General features: G+C 59.3%; 2 protein-coding genes across 6 annotated transcripts in view; one reads left to right on the top strand and one right to left on the bottom strand.

Annotated features, from left to right (window-relative positions):
* SPIDR (scaffold protein involved in DNA repair) overlaps positions 1 to 10,307 on the top strand; it is a 244,793-nt gene extending 234,486 nt beyond the window's left edge. For 3 of the 5 annotated variants that reach the window (XM_036437422.2, XM_045581533.1, XM_045581531.1), the window contains 4 exons: positions 2,338 to 2,431; positions 4,546 to 4,666; positions 4,834 to 4,890; positions 9,913 to 10,307. In XM_036437422.2, the coding sequence (XP_036293315.2) occupies positions 2,338 to 2,431; positions 4,546 to 4,666; positions 4,834 to 4,890; positions 9,913 to 10,125 (485 nt within the window). In that variant the 3' untranslated portion in view covers positions 10,126 to 10,307. The remainder of the gene's footprint in view (positions 1 to 2,337; positions 2,432 to 4,545; positions 4,667 to 4,833; positions 4,891 to 9,912) is intronic. The other 2 variants (XM_045581532.1, XM_045581534.1) reach the window with 2 other exon arrangements.
* Positions 10,308 to 11,721: 1,414 nt separating this feature from the next.
* Positions 11,722 to 12,956, bottom strand: CEBPD (CCAAT enhancer binding protein delta). The gene is made up of 2 exons (XM_045581535.1): positions 11,852 to 12,956; positions 11,722 to 11,751 (listed from the first exon to the last, which is right to left on the bottom strand). Exon 1 carries the CDS (start codon positions 12,849 to 12,851, stop codon positions 12,060 to 12,062), a length of 792 nt encoding a protein of 263 aa, XP_045437491.1. The 5' UTR covers positions 12,852 to 12,956; the 3' UTR covers positions 11,722 to 11,751; positions 11,852 to 12,059.
* Between the last annotated feature and the right edge of the window lie 9,259 nt (positions 12,957 to 22,215).

Raw genomic sequence — 22,215 nt, 5'->3', positions numbered from 1 at the left:
TCATGCCTGACCTCAGGAAGCAGGGCAGGCCTGTGCCCCGCCCCCCACCTGCCTCCCTACCTCAGTTCCCTTCTTTTATGACGCCTTCCCTGATGCTCCAGCCGCTTAGGGGGCCTCTCTTCTGCGCCTCTGAAGGGTCTGTTCCATTTCTCAACTTAGCATTTACTTATGGTAGTGTTAGGTGTACAGCAAAAGTAAGCAGGAGGCACAGAGATTTCCCTTATTCTCCCCCCTTCACCCTCTCCACACCCACACTCACACACACACACAGCCTCTGCCACTGTCGGCATCCCCCATCAGCATGGCACACTTGCTGCAGTAGAACACATCCTAATTGCCCAAGGCCATCGTTTACGTCAAGGTCAGCGTTGGTGCTGTCCTTTATTTGGGTTCAGACACTGCGTGGCATGCATCCATCATATGGTGTCCTGCGGAATAGCTCCGCTGACGTGAAAACCCTCTGCACTCCATCCACCAGCTCGTTTCTCCCGCCCAGAACACTGTTTGTATCTTACTGTTTGTATCGTCGTGCTTTTTCCAGAATGTCTATGTATAGTCGGCACCATAGCTTTTTAAAACTGGCTTCTTTAACCAAGCAGTGTGCACTTAGGGTTCCTCCCATGGCTCATCGCTCGTTCTTAGCGGGAATGATGTTCTGTGTCCAGTGGGCCACAGTTCCTTTATCCATTCACCTCCTGAGGGACTTGCTTCCCAGGTTTGCCAGCTGTGACCAGAACTGCTGTAAACATCTGTATTCGGACACTGGTGTGGACTAAGCTTTCAGCTCCTTTGGGTAAATACCTAGGAGTCTGATTGCTGGGTCGTGTGGTGAGAGTGTGTGTAGCTTTATAAGAAACCACCAAACTACCTTCCAAAGTCGCTGCGCCATTTCGCACTCCCCGGGTGAGAGGCTCCTGTCCTCGCAGCCTCTGGTGGTGTCGGCGTTCCGGGCTTGGACTATTTTAATAGGCATGTGGTTTGGCATTGAGCTGTTTTAAATTGCATTTTCCTGATGGTGTAAGATGTTAGACATCCTTTCATGTGCTTATTTGCCATCAGTGTATCTCCTTTGGTGAGAGGTCTGGTAAGCTCTTTGACCCATTTCTTAATCAGGTTGTTTGTGTTCTTACTCTTGAGTTTTAAAAGTTTATTTTATACTAGAGACCCGGTGCATGAAATTCCTGCACTGGGGGGGAGGGGGTCCCTCAGCCCAGCCTGCACCCTCTCACAGTCCCTGAGCCCCGTGATGGCCCCACAGAGGCCCCACCGCCGCGGGGCCTGGGCCTCTCTGCGGGGCGATCATGGGGCGATGGCCGAGCCCCCCGCCAATCGCATCGCACCCGCCCTGGCTGGCCTGGTGCCGGTGGGTGTCATAGCGTGGTCCCGGATGGTCGTTCTGCTGTTTGATCGATTTGCATATTATGCTTTTATTCTTATAGATTGTGGATATTAGTCCTTTATCAGATACGTCCTTTGCAAACATCTTACCCCATATTTCATGGTATTTTTACTCACTATTTGTTTATCTGAAGTGCAGCATTCATCTTTATGTTTTTAGTGCTACTCATGTATCCCACCCCAAAGAGCACTGAATGCATGTTTGTTTGTTGAAAAACATAAATCACAGATGTGGGAGTAAAAAGAAATAGGAAACCAGGGAGCTCACAGAATAAGAGATACTAACCAACCAATAGAGTGGAAACAAGAGAAGGAATTCCGCTGTGCCTGCTCAGGAGGCAGATTCTTAAAGTGGTGTCCCGTCCCCCGCTCTTCCCCCCCACACCCCCCCCACGCCCAGTGCCTGAGCCCGCCCTGCGAGGGGCGGGGTGGGGCTCAGAGTCCTGTGGGGAGCACCTGAGAGGCGTTTCTCTCGCTGCTCACAGAGGCTCTGCGTCTGGGAACCCATCCCAGGGAAGGGTCCTGGCCGGAAGATACCACTGCTTAGCCGCCAGAGGGCTCGGAGCCCACGTGTCCAGTTGGGCAGTGGTGGGGGCACTAGGACACGTCACCTAGATGGGATGTCAGTGGGACCGGGAAAGCAGTTCTCAGTGGTACACAGCAGCCTGAAAGGAGGGTGGGACGTGGCGCTGACGATTTGCTGGCAAACCCCGGTGCGTGTGCATCTGAGAAAGGCTAGATGGATCGGGCACAAATGAAAACACTGAGGTACAATGCGGGCAGTTCTAAAACTTACTTCTTGCCGTTATAATGCTGTGCAGTACATGGAAAGGGCAAGAGTCTTCGGAACATCCACGTAAGCTCACAGTGAGAGGAAAGCCCTGTGCCCTCAGAGCACAGAGGCTGAGGGCAGCCCGGCCGGCTCTGCTCTCCCCCCAGGCACGGTGACTGCTGTGGACGAGGCCACGGCCTTCTCCTGGCCCGTGTGTGACCGCTGCGGCAGCGAGCGGCTGAGGCAGAGCCCGGGGGACAGGTAAGGGGGAGGGACCCCCCGACAGACCCTGGGGCGGTGCAGCCGGTCTCAGGCCCCCCCCCCCCCCCCCCCCCCCCGCCCCTGTCCGGCTGCTCCCCGCCAGGCCGGGAGCTCTGAGAGCCAAGGGTCCCTCACACCGGGGGGCTCCGCGCTCCTGCGGCTCAGTCCTGTAAGGAGGAGCCAGGCTTGTCCTCGGTTTGTTACCAGGGGGAGCGAAAGCCAGGGTTCTCATGAACAAAGACTAACCTGGCGCCTTACACACCAGGGACCGCTGGGTGCTCCCGCTCCTGCCTCAGCGCGTCTTCTCCAGTCAGTGCTCTGGCCCCGTGGCTCTGTCACGGACAGAGAGGAGGGGCTCTGTGTCCTGCTTCCTAAGAAGCCCAGGCAGATGCCTCCATGGCACCTCCTGGCCGGCTGGCATCGGGGACTAGCCGGTCATCGCCGGGTCGTGCCCGGGAGGCGGGCGGAGTGGGAGCACGGGGCCCGGGTGGCAGGAGGGCAGAGTGGGAGCACGGGGCCCGGGCGGCAGGAGGGCGGAGTGGGAGCACGGGGCCCGGGCGGCAGGCTGGCGGAGTGGGAGCACGGGGCCCGGGCGGCAGGAGGGCGGAGTGGGAGCACGGGGCCCGGGCGGCAGGCTGGCGGGGTGGGAGCACGGGGCCCGGGCGGCAGGAGGGCGGAGTGGGAGCACGGGGCCCGGGCGGCAGGAGGGCGGGGTGGGAGCACGGGGCCCGGGCGGCAGGAGGGCGGGGTGGGAGCACGGGGCCCGGGCGGCAGGAGGGCGGGGTGGGAGCACGGGGCCCGGGCGGCAGGAGGGCAGAGTGGGAGCACGGGGCCCGGGCGGCAGGAGGGCGGGGTGGGAGCACGGGGCCCGGGCGGCAGGCTGGCGGGGTGGGAGCACGGGGCCCGGGCGGCAGGAGGGCGGAGTGGGAGCACGGGGCCCGGGCGGCAGGAGGGCGGGGTGGGAGCACGGGGCCCGGGCGGCAGGAGGGCGGAGTGGGAGCACGGGGCCCGGGCGGCAGGAGGGCGGGGTGGGAGCACGGGGCCCGGGCGGCAGGAGGGCGGGGTGGGAGCACGGGGCCCGGGCGGCAGGCTGGCGGAGTGGGAGCACGGGGCCTGGGCGGCAGGAGGGCAGAGTGGGAGCACGGGGCCTGGGCGGCAGGAGGGCGGAGTGGGAGCACGGGGCCCGGGCGGCAGGCTGGCGGAGTGGGAGCACAGGGCCCGCGCGGCAGGAGGGCGGAGTGGGAGCACGGGGCCCGGGCGGCAGGAGGGCGGAGTGGGAGCACGGGGCCCGCGCGGCAGGAGGGCGGGGTGGGAGCACGGGGCCAGGGCGGCAGGAGGGCGGGGTGGGAGCACGGGGCCAGGGCGGCAGGAGGGCGGGGTGGGAGCACGGGGCCAGGGCGGCAGGAGGGCGGGGTGGGAGCACGGGGCCCGCGCGGCAGGAGGGCGGAGTGGGAGCACGGGGCCCGGGCGGCAGGCTGGCGGAGTGGGAGCACAGGGCCCGCGCGGCAGGAGGGCGGGGTGGGAGCACGGGGCCAGGGCGGCAGGAGGGCGGAGTGGGAGCACGGGGCCCGGGCGGCAGGAGGGCGGAGTGGGAGCACAGGGCCCGGGCGGCGGGGTGGGAGCACGGGGCCCGGGCGGCAGGAGGGCGGGGTGGGAGCACGGGGCCCGGGCGGCAGGAGGGCGGAGTGGGAGCACGGGGCCCGCGCGGCAGGAGGGCGGGGTGGGAGCACGGGGCCCGGGCGGCAGGAGGGCGGGGTGGGAGCACGGGGCCCGGGCGGCAGGAGGGCGGCAGTGCTGACGGCGGAGAGAGGTCCATGGGCAGGGAGGAGCCGGCTCCCTGGCACAGCTCCCTCTGCTCTCGGGGTGCTGTCCCCGTGTGAGGGCCTCCCCGGTCCGGCCACCGCCATCCGCCCAGCGGAGCTGCCCTCTGTCCCTCAGCCCGGCCCAGCCGGCCGGGCCGCTTTCAGGAACTGCTTTTGGCAGGAAACCCCCTGCTGTCTCAGCACCGGTTTTGGTCAGAAAGCCCTGTCCAGGCCGCACGCTCACGGTTCTGTGTGTGTGTGTGTGTGTGTGTGTGTGTGTGTGTGTGTGTGTCCGTCCTCCCTGATTCCCAGCCACAGGGGCGCCTTCTCCTGTGCGGACTGCTCCCGCCTGGTCACCGCCCCCGGCCTCCGACGGCACCTCCAGGTCTTCCTGGCCTGCCCGGCACGGCCCCACTGCACCGTCAGGGTCCAGGTGGGTGCGCCCGGCCTGCGGCCCCTCCCGGGGACGGGAGGACCGCCTCAGGACCAGCCCTCCATGGCTGTGGCCTGCAGTCACACTGCCTGCAGCTTTGGGGTCGGGGTCAGGGAGGCGGCAGGTGTGAGAGGGAGTTGGAGCCTGACCCGCTGTCCGTCCCGCAGCTGGCGCAGAGCAGCATCGCCGCGCTCCTGGGGTCCGCCGCCCGCGAGGACGATGGGGTAAGTGCCCGGCGTGTTCTGTGCCCCGCCCTCCGCCAGCAGGTCCCCCCCAGGTGAACCGCCTGCGCCCTGTGCTGCCCCCGGCGGCCGGCACACCCGCACACCAGCACCTGCTGCTGCGAGGCTGCGCCAGGCCCGGCCAGGGCCCTGGGCCCTGTGTGCGGCAGGGCCTTCCCTGTGGGGTGGGCTCCGTGCACAGCCAGGAGCCTGCTCCCCCACCCCCGCCCTGGATGGTAGGAGAACAGCGGGGGTTTCCAGTCCCGCAGCCGGGGTCTCACCCTGAGAGAGCAGGACTAACGGGGATACACACCTCTTTTCCGTTTAGTGTTTGGTAAGTTATTTCTGAGAGGCACTCAGTGACTTGGCAAAGGGCTGGGCGCCTCCAGGAAAGCCACCCGGAGTGTGCCTCAGGCTGTGCCCCCTCTTCACAGGCGGCCCCGCCAAGGCGGGCTGTCCCGGAGGCACCACAGCCACTGACAGCACCCATGGCACTGACAGCACCGCGGCCACTGCCAACACATGCGGCCACGAACAGCACCCGTGGCACTGACAGCACCCACGGCGCTGACAGCACCCCATAGCACTGACAGCACCCCATAGCACTGACAGCACCCGCGGCACTGACAGCACCCTGGGGTCACTAACAGCACCCGTGGCACTGACAGCACCCCATAGCACTGACAGCACCCGCGGCACTGACAGCACCCATAGCACTGACAGCACCCGCGGCACTGACAGCACCCATAGCACTGACAGCACCCATAGCACTGACAGCACCCATAGCACTGACAGCACCCGAGGCACTGACAGCACCCCATAGCACTGACAGCACCCGCGGCCACTGACAGCACCCCATAGCACTGACAGCACCCGTGGCACTGACAGCACCCCATAGCACTGACAGCACCCCATAGCACTGACAGCACCCGCGGCCACTAACAGCACCCGTGGCACTGACAGCACCCCATAGCACTGACAGCACCCGTGGCACTGACAGCACCCCATAGCACTGACAGCACCCGCGGCCACTAACAGCACCCGTGGCACTGACAGCACCACATAGCACTGACAGCACCGCGGCACTGACAGCACCCGCGGCACTGACAGCACCCATAGCACTGACAGCACCCGCGGCACTGACAGCACCCATAGCACTGACAGCACCCATAGCACTGACAGCACCGCGGCACTGACAGCACCCGCGGCACTGACAGCACCCATAGCACTGACAGCACCCGCGGCACTGACAGCACCCGCGGCCACTGACAGCACCCGTGGCAGGGAGTTGCTGAGCCCAGAGGAGGGCACCGGGCTGACCACCTGGTGGTGCCAGGCACAGCCAGCTGCTGTAGCCATCCCGCAGCCTGCCTGAACAGGGGGTGCAGTGTTCAGACCGGGCTGCAGGAGGTCTATGAACAGGCATTCCCTGGTCGTTTCCAGTGGAGTGAGAGGAAGTAATCAGTGGCCCCAGAAGGCTCCTTGCTTTCCTCCCGTGGCCTGTGTCATCTCCCGACCCCCCAGGGCAGGCTCCACACTCCCTGCCGGGAAGCACAGGCGCAGGGCCCACAGCTACTGTCTTTGTCGGAGGCAGAGGGAGAGGCCTCACTGGCCCCTGAGTGACCACTTGGCAGAGGAGCAGCCAGCCCAGCCTGGGGACCGGGGCCGGGGAAGCAGGGACTCGTGTGTGTTCCTGTTCTTATGGGGTCTGTGTGTTCGATGGTGATGAGTCAGCAATACCTCATTGCCTCGTCCCTCAGCGCCTGGGGGAGAGGAGAGGACGAGGGAAGGCCGTGGCCTGGATAAGGCTGGGGATTGGAGTTCCCAAGGCCTGGCTTCCGGGGGCGCAGAGGAGAACAGAGCTGGGTGTCGGGAAGCGGAGAGGGCTGGGGGGTGCTGGTGACCCTCCTGCTTAGGGAGAACACGTAGGAATATGAACCAAAACCCGCAACCTAAACAAACCAAAGCCAGCAGCACTTGGGAGTGACGCACAGCTCGGCTGTTCCACCCAGACGGGCACAGGTTGGCCCGCATTCTCCAGGCGGCCTTGGCCAGCCCTGCCTCCCACTCGGTCCTGCGGCTCCCCACCCAGTGGCCGGCCTCCTCCAGGCAGCCTGCCGGGATGGACAGCACAATGCTCTCGTGTAAAATCCTAAAAGAGCTCAAAAGAGCGTGTGCGCGTACTGTGTTCATGTCTTGTCTCATACGGCTGTGTGCTCACGTGCACACGGGGCGTAGAGTGTGTGCACGGGATGAGGGCACCCTGTGATGGCTTCAGGCGCAGCTTTGCAGGCTCTGTCCTCAGAGCAGCGACCAGGAAAGTAAGGTCAGTGCTAAGCCTGCGGTTGGTTTCCGTGCACAGGGGGTGACCAGCGCTTTACGTCCGACCGGAAGGAGCTGGAGGACGGTAATGAAAGGACTGTCTGCCCGGCTGGTGTGGCTCAGGTGGTTGGAATGTCCGGTTCCCGGTCAGGGCACATACCGAGCTTGCGGGTTTGATCCCCAGTCGGGGGACGTCCATCTCTCTGTCTCTGTCTCTCTCTTTCTCTGTCTCTCTCTCTCTCTCTCTCTCTCTCTCTTCCTCTCTCTCTCCCTCTCTCTTCTCTCTCTCTCTCTCTCCCTCTCCCTCTCCCTCTCTCTTTCTCTCTCTCTCTCTTTCTCTCTCTCTCTTTTCCTCCCTTTCCTTCCCTCCCTCCCTCCCTCCCCCTTCCTATCTCTAAAATCAATAAACATATCCTCAGGTTAAAAAAGGACTTCCATGTAGACATCAGCCAAGCGTTTTCCAGTCTGGATTCTGTCTGTTTTCTGGGTTTTTGCCAAAACCCAAGGAATCGCCTAGGACTGCCAGGCTGTCTGTGGAACCATCACCAGGCCCTGGGACGGAGGCACTGCCTCGGGCAGGCTGCGCGGTGCAGTGCGCGCCTTCTCTGCCTGGTCCGGCCTCGGGAGGCCGCGGCACTGCTGTGCTGTCCACCGGCGCGCTCACCGAACACTCAGTGTGTGACACTTTCCAAAAAGGAAAAGTTAGAAGAACACACGTTGTACCTTTTAAAAACAGACACATTTTACGCTTACGCACGTACACACTCCTATGAGAGTACATATGCGATTGTTGGTGGGTGTGATTGTTTTTACCTCTCCGTATTAGTTGCCACCAGATATTATATAAAGGATATATAATTTAACCTTTGTTTATCAATGGTACTTGTTACTGAAGATGGTAGCTGCCAAACCTGGCTTTTTTAAAGTGATTTTTTGCTGCTTTTTTCAAGCCAGAATTCCGTACTCTCACCCAGCGTCACACACACCAGCCGTGTCACACACACCACCCGTGTCACACACACCAGCCGTGTCACACACACCAGCCGTGTCACACACACCACCCGTGTCACACACACCAGCACGGAGGTGGTGGAGGGGCCGGAGCCGCACAGGGCCTGCCGTGTCCCCGCCCAGCCGGGCCGGTGGCGGCCTCTGCACACGCTGTGCTCGCTCTCCGACCGGCAGCCTGGCCGCCCCTGGTCACCGCCATCTCGGCGACAAGCCTTCCCGGCCTCGTACTGAACCGGGACGGGCCATAAAGTGACGTCTGTGTCACACACGGTCCCAAGTGCAGAAGGCCTTTGCCACCATTGCTGTCAGATATTTTAGCTCCATCACTTCCCACCTTGGACTCCAGCAACTCCCTCTCCCCCATCTCTCCATTCGGCCGCTCTGGTCCTTACAGGAGCCTTTACTGAGCGTGAAGCTCTTGAGCGATGGCAGGAGCGGGTTGGGCACTCCGCCATGCCCCCTCCGAGCAGAGGGAGGGCGGACAGTGGAGCCGGGCTCACACCCACTGATCCGGTACTTCCTGCTTCCAACACGCCTCTCCCCGCTCAGCAGCTTCCCCTCACTCTGTGCACAGGCCCGTGGGCAGGATCGGCTTCTACCAGGACGGCTCGTCTCGCTCCGCTGTCAGCTGGCGGCCAGAGGCCAGGCTGAGCCCGAGGCCTCCGGTCCCCGCCGGCTTCTGCCCTCCGAGTGCCCGGGACCTGCCCGCCTCTGGCCGAGACCCACACAGCACGTGTCTGGGTCCCGGGAGAGTCCTGGCCACAACTTGGGACCAACTCAGTGCCCTGTCCACTGCACCCCGTTCCTGAAAAGCGTCACTGAGCCAGGCTCAGACCCAGCGAGGGCACCGAGAAGCCACTACACGTGCCTGTGTGGTAAAACACACTGAGCAACGCTTCCGGAGAGCTCTGTCACGGCTCTGGCTCAGGGAGGTGCGAGATGCTCCTGAAGAAAAGCTCCTTAGGGCCCCGCCTCCCGGAGGCCAGCGTGCATGCATCCAGCGCGCCCAGCCCACCGCGGCCGGAGAGGCAGTGTTCCCAGGCTGGATCCAGAGCAAGCATTTAAACTCGCGGCCCGCAGGCCACATGCCTCGTGTATTTGGCCCGTGTTAGCCCTTGAGTTTGACATGCTTGATCTAGAGAGACTGAGGGCATCCCACACCCTCCTAGCCTGTGTTTTCATCAAGGGATGGAACGTGGCCAAGATGAACCAATCACCGTAAGATGTTCACCAAACAGCAGGCAAATACAAGGCTTTTTGCAACCCTCGGTGTACGTCCAGAAGCAATAGTGCCCATTGAAGAGGGAAGTTTGGGGGCAGAACACTAGAGTCCTTTGCCCAGAAGTGTGGCTGATTGGGGAAGTGTCCCAAAGGAAGTGGGAGGCAGCTGCAAGCAGATTCGCGCCCAGCCCCAGCCTCCGCAGCTACTAAACCCGGCTTGTCCCACTGAGTCCTCCGCTCCTCCCCCAGGGCGGCAGCTGAGGCTTATCGCTGCCTCCACTGGCAAACGCCGGTCACCTTCCACACGTTCCTGTGGGGAAAACCAGTTCCTTCACTTACTGTAACGAATCACAGCCCTTTTTCCTTTTCCCCTTCTTACCCGTGTTGTTCACTGTGTGGAGCCGTGCTCTGTGCGGTGGGAACAGAACACGCAGGGCTGCAAGCACTAACCAGCGTACTTTCTCCCTGCAGGGCTACGCAGTGGAGAGCGTCATCGGGAAGGAGCTGGGGCTGCCAAGTTGTTTTGTCCAGTCCGTGGCCACCCCCCCGGCCCGCTGCCTGGGGCTGGAGGAGATCGAGCTGCTGGGTGCGGACAGGCCTCTGCAGGCACCGCCGGCCGCCCTCCGAGCCTGTGAGGCCCAGGCGGCTGCCGGTGCTGCTGCTGGCTCCGTGGTTACTGGTTAACTGTGGGCAAAGTGAATGTATTTTATGCTCTTGAAATGCAACTTAGTTTTTCTGGGGCTCATGTCAGTAAAATGGCTTTGTAAACTATAAATCAAAATTTTTTCTACTATAAATATATATTTTATTACCTTCCTGCAAACTTAGGGACATAGCTGTTAATAAAGCTTCTTCCATAAGCTTGAGGGCTTCGTTTTGTGTTTACCTTAGGCAATAATGTTAATGTAGCAGGAGAAACTGTATAATTGCAATTTTAAAGTTTTTATATTTAAAGTTTACCCTCCTTCAACATGTTTTGCTTGTAGTTTTTGTTAAACATTGCCCCAAAGAATACACTGCAAAGTTTAACCCTTTGTCCTACATTGTTACATTACTGTTCTGCTGCAATAAATGTCCCATCTTCAGGGTTGTTTTTGGTTGCCTTTTAGTATTTGGGGGAAATATTTTAGAGAACTTTATCAGATGTACAAAAACGCTGTCCATAAAGTGTAAGTTAACGAGTGTGATTGTAGGGACACTGAGCTGTATGCTGTGCGCAGAGCAGAGAGCAGACTGCAGGGGGTGGGTGGTTAACATTTGCTTTGTGGGGAGGGATTTAAATTAAAAGCACAAATTTATTAGCTTTGGACACAAAAGGTTTTGTTTTCTCCCTTCTAACGATGTAATCCAGACAGGCCATAGTTCATTACATAACACAGACGCAGTACCCGAATCCGGAAAGGGAGCCTCGTGCCCACTGTCAGGGGAAAGGAAAAAAACGCTCTGCTATTTGTGCAGATGAAACTCTGGATCATCACACTGCGCGGTCCTTCCATCTACATGGCTGTTTGCGTTCGTGCGCCCTTGGAAAACCTCAACTGTCCCTGAAACCGCGGAAAGGGAAAGCAGTCCTGTCCCGGGAAGGCCAAGGGGAACTCAGACCCGCGTTCAGAACAACCCGAGCCGCCCTCCCCCTCGCCCCTCGGCCGCCCCCTCACCTCCGGGAGCCCCTCCGCCGTCCGCCAGGGCCCCGGGGCAGCGGAGCGGGCGGCGGTCAGCCCCGCCCCAGCCTGGGCCTGGGCACGGGCACCTTCGCCAGAACTTCTCAGCTTAACGCGTTTAGTCGCCCTGCGCTGGGCAAGTTAAACCGAACTTGGAAGGAGACTTGGCGCGTTTCCCGGCGGAGCAGACCCCGCGGCCCAGCGCGTTTCCCAGCAAAACAGACCCCGCAGCCCAGCGCGTTTCCCGGCAAAACAGACCCCGCAGCCCGGCGCGTTTCCCGGCAAAACAGACCCCGCAGCCCGACGCGTTTCCCTGTAAAACAGACCCCGCAGCCCGGCGCGTTTCCCGGCAAAACAGATCCCGCAGCCCGGCGCGTTTCCCAGTAAAACAGACCCCGCAGCCCGGCGCGTTTCCCGGCAAAACAGACCCCGCAGCCCGGCGCGTTTCCGGGCGGAGCAGACCCGCAGCTCAAAGCAGACCCGCGGCCCAGCGGCGCTCCGGAGACTCCTGGCCCCGCTGGGGCCGCCCCGACCGCGCACCTGGGGCCGGAACGCGCCTTCCCAGCGGCTCCCGGGGCCCGGCGAGCAGGAGCCACTGCGAATACAGGAAGCCGGGTGCTTTCAAAATACTTCTTTATTCTTACAAACGCTGTAAAAATTAATATAAAAAAAAAGTGAGCATGCTCCTCCGTCTCTCCCTCTTCTCTAGGACACAAAGGACCGTCTCAGAAGTCTCTTCTTTAAAGTACCTTAGCTGCACCGACAGGAGTGGGACGTGGAAAGGGCCGCCGTTACAAAAATAACTTAAGGGGGAACCAACAAGTCCGGCTTCTCTGGAGTCCCGCGGCGGCCGGGCCGGGCCGCGCTCCCGCCCCGGGTCCCGGGGAGCGGGCGGCGCGGGGCGCCGGGCCGGGGGCTGAGTGTCCGCGGCGCCGCCCGCGCCCCCGCCGCCGCGCGTCACCGGCCGTCGCCGGCCGCGGGCGGCAGGAAGGGCGCGCCGCCGGGCAGCTGCTTGAAGAACTGCCGCAGCCCCGCCAGGTCCCGCGTGAGCTGCTCCACGCGCCGGTGCAGCTTCTCGTTCTCGGCCGCCAGCTCCACGAGCTTCTGCTGCATCTCCTGGTTGCGCCGCTTGGCCTTGTCGCGGCTCTTGCGCACCGCGATGTTGTTGCGCTCGCGCCGCTGCCGGTACTCGGGGCTGCCGCGGTCCGGGCCGCGCTTCCCGCCGGCGCCCTTGTCGCGGGCCGGGCCGGGCGCGGGGCCGGGCGCGGGGCTGGCCCGCGGCGGCGGCTCGGGGGACGCGGGCGGCGTGGGCTGCGCGGCCGCCAGGCTCACCACGGTCTGCGCGCACGCGGCCACCTGCGCGGGCAGCAGCGAGGCGGCGGCGCCGTCGCCCCAGTCGGGCTCGCGCTTGAGCGGCCGCGGCGCGGGGCCCGGGCCCGGGGGGCGCGCGGCGGGGTGGCCGGGCGGCGGCTCCGGGGCGCCCGGCGCGCCCGCCTTGTGGTTGCTGTTGAAGAGGTCGGCGAAGAGCTCGTCGTGGCACAGCTCCAGCGTGGGCACGGCCGCCATGGAGTCGATGTAGGCGCTGAAGTCGATGGCGCTCTCGTCGTCGTACATGGCGGGGCCGGCGGGCGGCTCGCCGGCGCGCGCGGCGGGCTTGCAGGGCCGGCCCGGCTCGTAGAAGGGCGCGGGCTCCGCGGGCCAGGGCGCGCCGCGTGCCGGGCCGTCCAGGCTGAAGAGGGCGGCGCTCATGGCGGCGGCGGGGCTCCGGGGCGGCGAGCGGGCGGGCTGTCACCGCGGGGCCGCCGCCGCCGCCTTTTCTACCCGGGCGGCCGCAGGCCCCGCCCCGGCTCCAGCCGCGGGGCCCGGGGCGCGGGGGCGGGGGGGCGGCCGGAGCCTCCCCCGGAGCCGCCCCTGAACCTCCGCCGGCGCTCCTCCCGCCCCGCCCGCCCGGACCGGCCCGGGCCGTCCTGCCGGGAACGGCTCCCTCCCTCCCCCCTCCCTCCGCCCGCGCGGGGCTCCCGCTGCCGGGGGGCGGCCGGGGGCGGGCCGGGCCGTGGTCAGAGGCGGGAGCGGGGCAGCCCGGCCGCGGGCCGTGCAGAGGCGGGACGGGGCGCGGAGGGGTCGCGGCGCAGCCCAGGCCGCCGGCCGCCCCGTCGGCTGCAGCGCGAGGCCGGGGGACCGGCCCGGCTCCGACCCCGCGAAGCGCCGCGGAGCCGCGGACCCACCGCGGGCGCCCGCTCCAGGCCGCTCCGCCCGGAGGGAGAGTGCCACCTGGTGGCCGCGCTCCCTGCAGCCCGAGCTCAGTGTCAGCTGTTCCCTGGTCAGCGGGCCGCGGTCAGTGGCGCACAGAACCTGAAGCGAGAAGGTTCACACCAGCAGGTCTGCCTGGGGGTTAAGTCCGGAGCCCTTCCCATGGACAAACGCTTGAAAAGACAGTACGCATTGTCTTCCTTCCCCAGGTCCGGTTTCCTGCAGTTGGGGGCCGGCAGTTTTTTTCAATTCCTTTTGTAATGTATTTTATCGATTTTTTACAGAGAGGAAGAGAGAGGGATAGAGAGCTAGAAACATGGATGAGAAAGAATCATCGATTACCTGTCTCCTGCACACCCCCTACTGGGGATGTGCCCGCACCAAGGCAACCAAGGTACATGCCCTTGACCGGAATCGAACCTGGGACGCTGCAGTCCGCAGGCCCACGCTCTATCCACTGAGCCAAACCGGTATCGGCTCAATTCCTTTTCTTAAACCTCTGCCCCCATTCAGTCCTGGGCTCAGCTCACATCTGGTCTTGGCTCAGGCTCCAAACACCAAGTGATCCACAAACTGCTACCAGCGCCTCTGCCTTCCTCCCAGAGGTAGAGTCTAAGGACCCGGGATGTTTGACAGGTTTTCTAGGAGAACAACGTGTTGCTTCAGAATTACTCAGAGAAGGCACACCGTATTGGTGTGACACCATTAATCGCCCATTGAGGGTGAAGACCAGGAATACACATGATGGGGGCTCATGCCCACCCAGGGGAAAGGCCTAGGACAAGCTTCTTAGCTCTGTTTATTGAGGAAGCCCTAAAAACACCATAAAGCCTTCTCCAATTGATTAGGAAATGAAAAATGTATGTGGAAGGACCACACTCTCAAAAATAACTCCGTGAGATGATCAGTACACTCAGATATCAGAGTAAATATAAGTATATTTGCTAAGACCAAGTTGAGTTCACAAGGTAATGCTATTGAAGAAAAACTGCTAGGATGCCCTTGAACATTTTGGGATTGAGCTTGAAAAAGATGCTAAGCTTACATTTTTATACTTAAGAATTTTCTCCCCCCCCCCCCAAACACTAATATGAAAGGATGTATGCACCCCTATTTTACTGCAGCATTGTTTGCAATAGCCAAGATACGGAAGCAACTCAAGTGAGTAAAAAAGCTGTGGTGCACACGAACAAGGGAATGTTAGTCAGGTATAGCTCTAGAGTGCTATTCTAAGTGAAATAAGTTAGAGTAAGAAAAATGCCATATGATTTCACTATATGTGGAATCTAAAGAACAGAATAAAAAAAATGATACAGAGAACAGACTGATGGTAGCCAGAGGGGAGGGGTTTGGGGAGGGGTGGGGAGGCGAAGGGATTAAGAATACAAATTGTTAAGAAGAGAAAAAAAAAAAGTTCCTGGGCTGAAACCGGTTTGGCTCAGTGGATAGAGCATCGGTGTGCGGACTGAAAGGTCCCAGGTTCGATTCTGGTCAAGGGCATGTACATTGGCTGTGAGCACATCCCCATTAGGGGATGTGCAGGAGGCAGCTGGACGAGGTTTCTCTCTCATTGACGTTTCTAGCTCTCTATCCCTCTCTCTTCCTTTCTGTGGAAAATCAATAAAATATATTATTTTTTTAAACAGTCACTGGGCCCTGGCTGGTGGGCTCAGTGGTTAGCGCACTGGCGCACACGGAAGGGTTGCAGGTTCGATCCCAGGCACCTGTGCAGCTCTGGTGCAGGAGGCAACCAATCGATGTCTGTCTCTCTCCCCTTCCCCTCTCTCCCACTCTCTCTAAAAACCAATAGGACAAATATCCTCGGGAGAGGATTAACAAAAAAGTCAAGTGGCTGTAAAGCACAGCATAAGGAATGTAGTCAATATTTTAATAACAGTAGTGCCAGAAACTGTCAGGGAGAACACTTTGTAAAGTACATGATTATCTAACCACCATCCAGTGCACTGAAACTAAAACAAAATAGCACTGAATGTAGATTGTAAATTGAAAAATAAAATTTAAAAAATTATTCCATTTAATATAAAGAATTTTCTTGCCTTTTTCAGAAAAAAGGGGGGAGGAGAGATTACAGACCTGCAATAATGGGTTTGTTATGACATTTGAGGGCAAATTAAAGACTTTTTTTTAAAATAATAAAACAATTTAAAGTTTAGTTTCTGTGACAGTAGTTCATAGTCAGTTCTCTGAATGTCTCCTCTAATAATTTATTCAAGATGAAGATGAAGTTGTTCTTGAGCATTTCTCATGATTAGAGATCCGTTCCCAGTAATTCTGTGCCCCTTCTCTGGACTCTGATATTCCGAGCAGCACTATCAGGAGGAGGAGTCAGGTGAGAAAGCATTCCAGTTGGAAACTGGATTTCCCTGTGTTTACAAGGACATTCCTATGTTGAGCACAGCTGAGTGGTACAGGCGGACTTGCTAAACACATCAGAACTTGGCAATTCAAGCAGCTCAAAAAGCTTAAAGTGTGCCCCACTGTTACTATGTTTCCCCGAAAATAAGACTTCCTCTGAAAATAAGACCTAACACATGGAAAGATAAGACATCCCCTGAAAATAAGACATAGCGCAACTTTGGGAGAAAAAAATAATATAAGACATGTCTTATTTTCAGGGAAACAGGGTACTAAGCGCCATCAGGGTGAGCAGGAACAGCTGGATCTCTCCCAGCTCATCCATCACATGGAGCAGGCGTCCTCAAACTTTTTAAAGTGGGGGCCAGATCACGGTCCCTCAGAGAGCTGGAGGGCCGGACTATATGAACTACTAATTCCTACTGTAACACCTCGGCTGCGCTCACTGCCCAAAAAACCTGGCGGGCCGGATCAGACTCCTCTGCGGGCCGCATGTGGCCCGAGGGCCGTAGTTTGAAGACCCCTGAGGGACCACAGCTCACTTCCCATGTGGGCTGGTTCTGGAGTGCTTTCAACGGGCAAGATACAAAGCAAGAACAATCCTTTTAATTAAAGTCTGAACCAATGAAAATTGGTTTTGAGCAGAGCTAGCGAAAACAAAATGAAGTGTCAAGAAGACTTTAGCACCCTCTTCTCAACTACCAGATCAGATACTTTTGCTAAACTTCTGCTTGGAGCTGATTTTAACTTTATGGTATATTTCCATGTGTCTTTGTCAGACTATACAAATGCAGTCTTTTTTTGTTTGTTTGTTTTTAAATAAACCTTATTCCCTATGTCTGAGTTTGAATAAAGGAAGACGGGGGTAAAAAATAAACCCAGTGGTGCCGGGGTCACACACCTTCCGCCTGTGAAAGCCTGTGTGTTTTATTAAAAACGGGGGGAACGTTTCTGCACTCACTCCAGCCCCCAGATTACGAAGAACCAGAGCTAAACACAGGGTCACGTGTCCCAAGTCCAGATTCTCGCCCACCTTCCCATCAATAAAACACGAAGGGGAAGCTGTCTGTCTGTCTGGCCCACATTCTTGCCCAGTGGATCCCTCCTCCCCTGAGCCCACACCTGCCAGCCCTGCCTGCAGCGCCCGCCCCCGCCCAGCACTTCCTGGGTGGCACCTGCCACACTGGCTCCCCGGGGAGGGCACAGCAGGCTGGCACGCACGAGCTCCCCGCCCAGTCCGTCCTCCGAGGGCTGCCGAGAGGTCTCTGAGGAGGAAGGTTCTGTCCCGTAAAAGACTTGAGAGGTTCTTGGCCGAGAGAACGGAGTTTCCGTGTTTACGTGTGAGCCTGAGAGGCCCAGTTCTTTGTTCATACACGTGTGTCCTGCCAAAGCACAGGTGCCCGGCTCCGCTCTGAATCCCCCCAGACCTACCTGCCGGTGACGGTCCGGGTGAGAGCACGCTGCCCGCCCTCCTGTTTGGCTGGCCAGACCTTCCACCTGCCGGAGCCTTCCTGAAACAGCTCCTGTCCGCTGCCTTCCGCGACTCCGGCCACGTTAACCATCTCCCCCTCGGGCTCCTCGGGGTGATCCATCTCACACATTGCCGAATACCCAATGCCCGTTTTTTCACATTTTGTTGGAATTTGGATGCAAAATTGGGAAGCACATGCCCATCGCCATCGTTAAGGTGTCGACTACACTCGGCCGTGCCTGCGTGTGTGGGTGAGCGGAGAGGGGTGAAACCCTAGGGATCACAGCGGGGAGCTCTCTTCTAGGAACTTCTCCATCACCAACTCCCCTGGTCAAACCGAGAGCAGGACTCAAATATATGAACACCTCTGATTCTACAAGTGACTCAGAGGAGGGAACCTCAAGATGGCAGCAGAGGAGGTGGAAGCTACACTCAGGGCCAAACCGGAATGACAGCTAACACCCAGAACAGTCACCCTGAGTAACCCACTGAGGCAGCAGGACAGAGGCCTCCTGAGGGCGGGTCTGCAGCCGCCCCCGGGACTGGCAGGGAGGGGCAGAGGCTGGACCGGCTCTGCTCCCACAGGGGGAGGACGAGGTTCCCGAGAGGCCCCAGCCAGAGCACCGGGCCTGGGCGGGTGTCTGTCCAGGGCAGAGACTGGGGCTGGGAGTCTGTGGGAGACACTGGCACCCTCTTAAAGGGCCAGTGCACGTTTTGTTCTCAGCCATCACGCGGGCTCTCACAGAGGGAGGGCGAGCCTAAGGCAGGCCCAGGAGTCGTGGCGCTGGGGACAGTGTGAGTCTGGGCTGAGTCACGCTCCGTACCAAAGGCGCCGTCTCTGTGAGTGCAGCACTGCCCTGCCTGTGGCATCAGCCAGGAGGACAGCAGCAGCCGCACCCTCTGGGCTCCTCGCCCCGCCCACGTGCAGCTTGTGCCCCGCTGAGGGGCCGGCTGCTTTGGCCGGAGTCAGGGAGAGGCACGGGGGGCCCTGACTGGATGGTCTGACTTCGGGGCCGAGGCCACGACCCCGCTTTCTTGCGACCCCGACGGGCACTTCCTCACCGCGGGAAATCCCACCCAACCACCCCCCGTTTCCCGCGGGTCCAACCGGCGGACGCCGGAGGCCCCACCTGCCTGCGTGCTGGTGGCTTCACCCTGTCCACGTCGGGGCACATTCCGGACGGACCGGGTCCTGCAGCTCCGAGTGAGGCCCACACCCACCACCATCCCTGAAGCCAGGCCAGCGCCTCCCCAGCAGGAAACCGCGGGTCCCGTCTCCCGCCTCCGCCCGGGGCTCTTCCAGGGACGAGCCTCCCGGGCCGCCCCCAGGCGGAGGCAGGGGAGCGGGCTCAGGGTGACGTGGGGCTCCTGCTGGCCTGCCCCTGGGCCCGGGACTGGGAAAGCTGGCCTCGCTGTGCAGTCTGGTCCTCCCCTGTGCACCCAGGACCAGCAGAGGCCGCCACAGACTGCGGGGCGTCACCCTGCACCGGCCCCCCGGGGGCCAGCACCCACCGGCCAGGCCGGGCCAGCTGCAGGCAGCGCGAGAGCAGCATCTCACAGGCTTCCCAACCCGCGCGTCCAAGGGCGATCGCGCGGCGCCAGGACCCGCGGAGGCAGATTCTGCTTCCTGGGGCCACATCTGCACAGCAGCCCGCACACCACGGCCAGGCCCAGCCTCCCCGCCCGCCGGCCTGAGGGCCAGTAAAAACCCACACAGCAAGCGCTGGAAAGAGTACGGAGAAAAGGGACAGCACGCGGGCACTGTTGGGGGCGGGGGAGGGGGGGGGTGCAGGTTGGTACAGTCGCCATGGAAAACAATAGGGAGTTACCTCAGAAAAGTGAAAACTGGAACTGTCTGTGACCCAGCGGTCCCACGTCTGGGAACATATCTGAAGACACCAGAGGCACTAATTCAGAAGCATGTGTGCACCCCTATGTTCATGGCAGTGTCATTTAAAACTAGGCACCATGCCGAAACCGGTGTGGCTCAACGGTAGAGCGTCGGTCTGCGGACTGAAGGGTCCCAGGTTCGATTCCGGTCAGGGGCATGTCCGTTGGTTGCGGGCACATCCCCGGTAGGGGGTGTGCAAGAGGCAGCTGGTCGATGTTCCTCTCTCATCGACGTTTCTAGCTCTCTCTCTCTCTCTCCCTTCTCTCTGTGAAAAATCAATAAAATATATTTAAAACAAACAAACAAAAAAAAAACTAGACACCTGTTGCAGGAATATTCCTGCAAGACTTGCAGCGGGCTTCCCTCCTGCCACGGCCACCTCTCCCGCCCCCCAACCCCTCCCGCCTGGCGGGCAGGGCAGGGTGGGGCACTGTCACCCTTTCCACAAAGCCACCAGCACCACGCCGGCTGCTGCCCCCTCTGGGGCCGCACAGGCCGCTGCTGGGTGTCCCGCTCCCCCACCCACACAGCCCCTGCGCGGCACCCGCTACCTCCCACCGCGGCTACGCACACGCCCGCCCCGCCCCACGCACACAGCCAGTGCTTCCCCTCCGCAGCCGCAGAGGCGGCCGAGCTTTCCACTTTCCTCCCTTTTCCTTCCATGCCGTCTTCAGTCTTCACTCCTCCCTCCCCCTGACTATGCAAATTGACTGCCATCTTTGTTGGGTTGATTTGCATACTCACTCTGATTGGCTGGTGGGCGTGGTGGTGGGCATTGCTTGTGTAGCGGAGTGATGGTTAATTTGCTTATTACTCTATTATTAGGTTGGATAGGCAAAATTTGGAAGCAGCCCAAGCATCCATCAGTAGATGAGTGAATTAAAAAAAGTGGTGCATTTACACGGTGGAATGTAAGTCGTAGAAGGACATTTTACCACTTGAGACAGCATGGATGAACTTGGAGAGTATTATGCCAAGTGAAATGAGCCAATTAGAGAAAGACAAACACCATATGATTTCACTTACAAGTGGAATTCAATAAGCAAAATAAACTAACAACGTGGAGAGAGCCTAGACTAGGGGTGTCGAACTCAATCAGAGAAGGGGCCAAAATCTAAAATCCAGCCTAAATCGCGGGCCGAATGGTTTACTGAACAGTCATAAACTGTCATTGTGATGGAAACGCAGCGGAGTGCAGTGATGACAGCGCGGTGCGGGCCACATTGCAAGGCCTGGCGGGACGGATTTGGCCCGCGGGCCTTGTGTTTGACACATGTGGCCTAGACTGACAGCTGTCAGAGGGGAGAAGAAACCATAAAAACAATCCCATCTACTATTTCAACAAAAAAAATAAGGTATCCCCAGGAATAAATTTAACGAAGGAGGTAAAAGACCTATTCTCCGAAAACTACAGGATGTTGAAGAAAGAAACCGAGGAAGATACACATGAGTGGACCCTCGACCTGCTGCTGACCACTCTTTCCGGCACTCGGTGACCAGGCCTCTCCCCCCAGCGTCACCACCGTGAGGGGGGGTCACACAGCTCCGGCTGGGCCGGCCTCGCCCCCGTGGAGGTTCCCAGGCCGCTGCAGATTGGAGACAATTCTGTCTGCAGAATGCTCAGCATGACCCCTGCTGACTGGAGTATCTTCAAGTCACAATCCCTTCAGACCCCAGAAAGTTTGTTCCTTTTTGCAGTAACATGAATTTTGAAGGTGATCTAAACCATTTTTTCTTGAACCGGTGAATATTCAGAGAGCTAAATCTGCAGCCTGTACAAAAAGCTTACCCTATAACGTGCCATACTATACAGACTTCTGCTTTTGTCAGGCTTAACATCTACCTCTGAGTTTTCATGAATTTCTATTTCACAAGAATGATTATTTTATATACGCTGGCAGCAGCATACAAAAAAAAAAAAGACAGTATAAAAAGTAAAAATAAAATAAAATCAATACTGTTCTGGCCTGTGTGGCTCAGCTGGCTGGAGTGCCATCCTGTAACCAAAATAAGGTGGGCGATTCCCAGTCAGGGCACATGCCCAGGTCGCAGGTTTGATTCCTGATTGGGGTGCATACAGGAGTTAACTGATCAATGTTTCTCTTGGGGGGGAAAAAAAAAAAAGTAAAATGTCCATTTTACCCAAAGTAATTCATAGATTCAATGCAACTCCTAGCAAAATGCCAATGGCACATTTCACAGATCTAAACATTCTAAAAATTTACATGGAACCAAAAAGACCCCGAATAACCTCAGCGATCTTGAGAAACCAGGACGAAGTTGGCGGCATCACATACAGATAAACCCTCCTGCAGGCCCTTCTCCTCAAACGGCCTGCAGCCGCAGACACAGCCTCCAGATCAGCGCCCGGAAACAAGAGCCCGGAAGTAAGCCACGTCCATAAGGTTAATCAATGTCTGACCAAGCCCAGGAGCACACCGAGGGGCAGAGACAGTCTCTTCAGTAAGTGATGTTAGGAGAACTGCATAGGAACATGCAAAAAAATGAAACTGGATCACCAAATTACACCACACACAAGGACAAACTCAAACCAGATAAAAGACTTAAGTGTACCTCTGGAAACCACCCAAGTGCCCATTAGTAACTAGGTGGATTAAAAAAAAAAAATGGGGAAGAACAAAGATGGCGGCATAGGTAAACATACCTACACGGCTGCTGTGCACAACAATTTCAAAAATACAACTTAAAGCAAAACGTCTACCACCCAAAACCCAAGGGAAGCTGGCTGAAGGAAGCCCTACAACCAGACTGAGAGAGAAAGAGGAGAATCCGGGCACAAGCGCTGAAAACTGAGGCAGGGGGCCTTGGACACGATACGGGCTGGCGGTGGATCCCGGCTGGCGGAGGCCGGTGCTTTCTGCAACCCGAGGAGAGACAGGCGCCCGATCTCTCTGAAATCCAGTCTCTGGGGAGAAGCTAGACTGTCTGCCATCGGGTCGGAAAGTGAGGGTGGCTTGCTTGCAGAGCTGCGCACAAGAATATTTGTTTGCTGTGTGGAAGGCGCGAGACGCAGGGAGACGGGGAGACGGGGAGACGCGGGGATGCGGTCAGACAGACTCAGAGAGGCGGCCATCGCTGATGGCCACGCCCCAACCTAGAGACGC

The sequence above is a fragment of the Pipistrellus kuhlii genome, unplaced genomic scaffold (genome assembly GCF_014108245.1).
Source record: "Pipistrellus kuhlii isolate mPipKuh1 unplaced genomic scaffold, mPipKuh1.p scaffold_m20_p_14, whole genome shotgun sequence".
Classification (NCBI taxonomy): domain Eukaryota; kingdom Metazoa; phylum Chordata; class Mammalia; order Chiroptera; family Vespertilionidae; genus Pipistrellus; species Pipistrellus kuhlii.
Note: the sequence above shows the minus strand (reverse complement) of the source record. Positions and strands in the feature narration are given on the sequence as shown.